The sequence below is a fragment of the Chiloscyllium plagiosum genome, unplaced genomic scaffold (assembly GCF_037043375.1).
Source record: "Chiloscyllium plagiosum isolate Xiang-an unplaced genomic scaffold, Cpla_swu_hap1 HiC_scaffold_9, whole genome shotgun sequence".
Taxonomy (NCBI): Eukaryota; Metazoa; Chordata; class Chondrichthyes; order Orectolobiformes; family Hemiscylliidae; genus Chiloscyllium; species Chiloscyllium plagiosum.
Genome location: NW_028270147.1, coordinates 100,799,061 through 100,805,060, shown reverse-complemented (window position 1 = coordinate 100,805,060; position 6,000 = coordinate 100,799,061). Strand labels below are relative to the sequence as shown.

Genomic DNA, 6,000 nt, shown 5'->3' with positions numbered 1-6,000 from the left:
GACAGTGCGCTGAGGAATGAAGGTGCTGCAAAGAAGTTGGGATTTGTTTTGATGTGTGGGGAAACTGCCACCACCCACGTGTAGGGAGCTGCCAACCTCAAGACAGTTGAGGGCTCCACCATGTGCTAGCCCTTTTTTTATCATCCATTTTGGTGTGAAACCTCCCAATGGACGAGGGATGTGTTGGGCCACCCGGCCCCTTCAAGTGAATTACACTTCCAACCAGATACTAGCCCAGTTAACTATGGGCATTGTATGTACGATCTCGAATGTGGGCACTGTGTGCTCAAGAGGGTTGAGATCCAGAGGAAGATTCTGAGCATTAATGTTGGAAATGTACAATTTCTTATATCCAGCTGGAAGTGCAGGATGTGGAACCTGGCAGCTGAGGAACCGTTTTGGATGGCTGGGTCCCTTCACTGCCTATCACTCAACTCCTCCCCTCAATCTCAGGCCTCCCATTCTCTCTCAGCCCCATGATCAGTCTCATTTTATACACTGGCTCTTAGGAATCACTCTGTGTGAAGTACTTTTAGATGTACAGTGGCACATGGCCAGTTTCAGCTGCCCAGTCATGTTTGGTCTTTGCCAAGGGATCTGAGGAAGAGAGTGTACCGATGGTTGTTAGGAGGCTGTATCGCAGGAGGGTGTAATCTAACCACCGTTGCTGCAGCCAATTCTCGCAGTGAGAATGTTGCCTTTCTCACACATCAGCTTGTTTAGTTTTCTTAAATTAAGGTAAAAAAAAATTTCCTGAAAATTTTGTTTGATATACTCCAGTATGGAATGTTTTAGAATATCTTTCTCCAATGTGGAATGTAGCTTTTTTTCCTTTGTAAAGAATTCACTGTGTGAACATTGTTTTTTGCCTTTGTATAGTACAATAATATTCAGCTTCAGGATTGGGGAGATTTAAAAAAAGGGGGAAAATAAACTGTACATGAGATTGTTCTGCTTGTCAGAAGATGAATGCAGTTCGTGCAACGTGAGAAGTTCAAAAGGACTTCAAAAAATTGTTTAAAAGAAAAAAAAAGTTAAATTACATCTGGTGTCCTTGGTGCTGTTTATTTACATTTGTTAACTGATTGACCAACTGCCCTATTTTCCTGTAGCTCTCCTGCAATGTCAAGTCTTTGCCCACTGTGGCCTCCTCCAGCGCAACACACTCTGAGCATGGGTTCCAAACTCAGCCCTGATGATGATTCACTTAGCAAGGTCCTCCACAAAATTTTCACCAGGGTATTGTCCCCTCACCTGTGATCTATGCTGGACCACATGATCCACTCTGACTACTTGTACGTGGTCCCAGGCCAGAGGATCCATGACAACGGGTGGCACAGTGGCTCAATGGTTAGCACTGCTGTCTCTCAGCGCCTGGGACCTGGGTTCAATTCCAGCCTCGGGCGACTGTCTGTGTGGAGTTTGCACATTCTCCCCGTGTCTGTGTCCCCGTGTCTGTTTCCTCCCATAGTCCAAAGATGTGCAGGCTAGGTAAATTGGGCAGGCTAAAATGCCCTTGGTGATAGGTGCACTAGTCAGGGTGGGTTGCTCTTCGGAGGGTCTGTGTGGACTTGTTGGCCTGAAGGGCCTGTTTCCACACTGTAAGGAATCTTAAAAAAAAAAATCTATCTGGTCTAGCACATGATCTATTTTTTTCCCCAGTTGATCGGTCATAGAGATGTACAGCATGGAAACAGACCCTTTGGTCCAACCTGTCCAGGCCAACCAGATATCCCAACCCAATCTAGTCCCACCTGTCAGTGCCTGGCCCATATCCCTCCAAACCCTTCCTATTCATATACCCATCCAAATGCCTCTTAAATGTTGCAATTATACCAGCCTCCACCACTTCCTCTGGCAGCTCATTCCATACATGTACCACCCTCTGTGTGAAAAAGTTGCCCCTTAGGTCTCTTTTATATCTTTCCCCTCTCACGGGTGGCACGGTGGCACAGTGATTAGCACTGCTGCCTCACAGCGCCAGAGACCCGGGTTCAATTCCTGCCTCAGACAACTGTTTGTGTGGCATGTCAGCGTGGGTTTCCTCTGGGTGCTCCGGTTTCCTCCCACAGTCCAAAAATGTGCAGGTTAGGTGAATTGGCCATGCTAAATTGCCCGTAGTGTTAGGTGAAGGGGTAAATGTAGGGGAATGGGTCTGGGTGGGTTGCTCTTCGGAGGGTCGGTGTAGACTTGTTGGGCCAAAGGGCCTGTTTCCACACTGTAAGTAAACCTATGCCCTCTAGTTCTGGACTCCCCGACTCCAGGGAAAAGACTTTGTCTATTTACCCTATCCATGCCCCTCATAACTCGATAAGGTCACCCCTCAGCCTCCGACGCTCCATGGAAAACAGCCCCAGCATGTTCAGCCTCTCCCTATAGCTCAAATCCTCCAACCCTGGCAACATCCTTGTAAATCTTTTCTGAACCCTTTCAGGTTTTACAACATCTTTCTGACAGGAAGGAGACCAGAATTACACGCAATATTTCCAACAGTGGCCTAACCAATGTCCTATACAGCCGCAACATGACCTCCCAGCTCCTGTACTCTGACCAATAAAGGAAGGCGTACCAAACGCCGCCTTCACTATCCTATCTACCTGCGACTCCACTTTCAAGGAGCTATGAACCTGCACTCCAAGGTCTCTCTGTTCAGCAACACTCCCTAGGACCTTATCATTAAGTGTATAAGTCCTGCTAAGATTTGCTTTTTCAAAATGCAGCACCTCGCATTTATCTGAATTAAACTCCATCTGCCATTTCTTAGCCCATTGGCCCATCTGGGCAAGATCCTGTTGTAATCTGAGGTATCCATCTTCGTCGTTCACTACACCTCCAATTTTGGTGTCATCTGAAAACTTACTAACTGTATCTCTTATGTTCGCATCCAAATCAATTATGTGAATGACAAAAAGTAGTGGACCCAGCACCAATCCTTGCGGCACTCCACTGGTCACAGGCCTCCAGTCTGAGAAACAACCCTCCATAACCACCCTCTGTCTTCTACCTTTGAGCCAGTTCTGTATCCAAATGGCTAGTTCTCTCTGTATTCCGTGAGATCTAACCTTGCTAACCAGTCTCCCATGGGGAACCTTGTCGAACACCTTACTGAAGTCCATATAGATCACATCTACCGCTCTGCCCTCATCAATCCACTTTGTTACTTTTTCAAAAAACTAAATCAAGTTTGAGAGACATGATTACCCACACACATAGCAATGTTGACTATCCCTAATTGGTACTTGCCTTTCCAAATACATGTACACCCTGTCCCTCAGGATTCCCTCCAACAATTTGCTCACCACCGATGGGCAGTTCCCTGGCTTGTCCTTACTGCCCTTCTTAAACAGTGACACCACGTTAGCCAACCTCCTGTCTTTCGGCACCTCACCTGTGACTATCGATGATACAAATATCTCAGCAAGAGGCCCAGCAATCACATCCTTAGCTTCCCACAGAGTTCTCAAGTACACCTGATCAGGTCCTAGGGATTTATCCACCTTTGTGTTTCAAGACATCCAGCACTTCCTCCTCTGTAATATCGATATTTTTCAAGGTGTCACCATCTATTTCCCTACAGTCTATATCCCTTTCCACAGTAAATACTGATGCAAAATACTCGTTTAGTATCTCCCCCATTTCCTGCGGCTCCACACAAAGGCTGCCTTGCTGATCTCTGAGGGGCCCTGTTCTCTCCCTACTGACCCTTTTGTCCTTAATGTATTTGTAAAAACCCTTATCTTTGGCAAGTTGGATTCTCTTTAATTCTATCTCATATCCCCTTTTTGCTCTCCTGATTTCCCTCTTAAGTATACTCCTACTGCCTTTATACTCTTCCAAGGATTCAGTCTCTCTCCTATCTATACCTTAAATATGCTTCCTCCTTTTTCTTAACCAAACCCTCAATTTCTTTAGTCATCTAGCATTCCCTATACCTACCAGCCTTTCCATTCACCCTGACAGGAATATACTTTCTCTGGGCTCTTGTTATCTCATTTCTGAAGTCTTCCCATTTTCCAACTGTCCCTTTACCTGCGAACATCTGCCCCCAATCAGCTTTTGAAAGTTCTTGCCTAATACTGTCAAAATTAGCCTTCCTCCAAATTAGATCTTCAACTTTTCGATCTGGTCTTTTCCATCATTATTTTAAAACGAATAGAATTATGGTCGCTGGCCCCAAAGTGCTCCCCCACTGACACCTCAGTCACCTGCCCTGCCTTATTTCCCAAAAGTAGGTCAAGTTTTGCACCTTCTCTAGTAGGTGCATCCACATATCAAATCAGAAAATTGTCTTGTACACACTTAACAAATTCCTCTCCATCTAAACCTTTAACACTATGGCAGTCCCAGTCTATGTTTGGAAAGTTAAAATCCTCTACCATAACCACCCTATTATTATAGATAGCTGAGATCTCCTGACAAGTTTGTTTCTCAAGTTCACTCTATTAGGATGTCTATAATACAATCCCTTTCTTATTTCTCAGTTCCACCCAAATAACTTCCCTGGATGTATTTCCAGGAATATCCTCCCTCAGTACAGCTGTAATGCTATCCCTTATCAAAAATGCCACTCCCCTTCCTCTCTTGCCTCCCTTTCTATCCTTCCTGTAGCATTTGTATCCTGGAACATTAAGCTGCCAGTCCTGCCCATCCCTGAGCCATGTTTCTGAAACTGCTATGATATCCCAGTCCCATGTTCCTAACCATGCCCTGAGTTTATCTGCTTTCCCTGTTAGGCCCTTTGCATTGAAATAAATGCAGTTTAATTTATTGGTCCTGCCTGCCCTGATTGACAACATAGGAAGGGTAATGTGGACAACGACCTCTTGCTGGCCTCCCTCCCCCTTGAGAACATTCTGCACCCTCTCTGAGATCCTTGATCCTGGCACCAGGGAAACAACACACCATTCTGCTTTTTTGCTGCTGGCCAGAGAAACATCTTTCTGTACCTCTAGAGAATCCCTGAATACAATTGATCTCTTGGAACCTGACATACCCCTTGTTGCATTAGAGCCAGTCTCAATACCAGAAACTTGGCTGTTTGTGCTACGCTCCCCTGAGAATCCATCACCCCCTACATACCTGTTTGAAATGGGTATAGCCACAAAAGACTCCTGCACTATCTGCCTACCTCTCATCTTTCCTGGAGTTAACCCATCTATGTGACTATCTCAGACTTTTCCCTCCTTCCTATAACTGCCATCCATCACATACTGTTGCTGTTGCAAATTCCTCATTGCTTCTAACTGTCTCTCCAACTGATCCACTTGACATGATGAGATTTGCAACCAACAGTATTTATGGCAGATATAATCCGCAATAACCCTTAAACTCTCTTTAAATTCCCACATCTGACAAGAAGCAAATATCACTCTATTAAAGGCCATTTTTGCTCCTTCACAATCTACACATCTAGAAAATATCACCATCTTATTCCTCTACAAACGCTGCCCAGGTTAAATTAATAGTTATGGCTTATATTTTAAGTTTAATCGAGAGACATATCTCCAAGAGCATGTAATCAAGAAAGAACCCATTCTACTCACTACTGCAGACATTCTGTAGTCCACTTTAAACAACAATTAACTTATCTGATTCTGTGCTGTGAACTTCGCCCAACAGTTCCTCCAAGATCAGTTGTGAATTTCACTGTTTGTTCATTTTCCCAGACGCACTCCGATATCCAGCGATACGTGAATTCAAACAGCAAAGGCAGTGTAAGTTTCTCACGCTTCTCTCTCTCTCTCTCTCTCTCTCTCTCTGTCTCTCTCCTGCACTGACCTCACCATGTGCTTCCTTTGTCTGTTCTTCTCCCTTTTCAAACTGCTGCTGTTTTAACTTGTTTTGTTTCAAAGTTCCAAAACTATGCAAGAGCATGTGAAACAGTAATTGCTGTTCCTGGAATGCCCCTGTAGTTTTGGGAGTGTGAAAAATTTAAGGCCTGGCCTATGTCTTCACTGGCTTGGGCATGTGACAGTCTGAAACAAATATGGACCGTTCCTT

The 6,000-nt window shown here is 44.8% G+C and overlaps 1 protein-coding gene across 1 annotated transcript in view; it reads left to right on the top strand.

Moving 5' to 3' along the window:
- Positions 1-6,000, top strand: part of serpinc1 (serpin peptidase inhibitor, clade C (antithrombin), member 1) — a 59,103-nt gene that overhangs the window by 152 nt on the left and 52,951 nt on the right. The window contains exon 1 of the mRNA XM_087990935.1: positions 1-738. This exon is cut by the window's left edge and continues 152 nt beyond it. Within this exon, the coding sequence (XP_087847061.1) occupies positions 692-738 (47 nt within the window). The 5' untranslated portion in view covers positions 1-691. The remainder of the gene's footprint in view (positions 739-6,000) is intronic.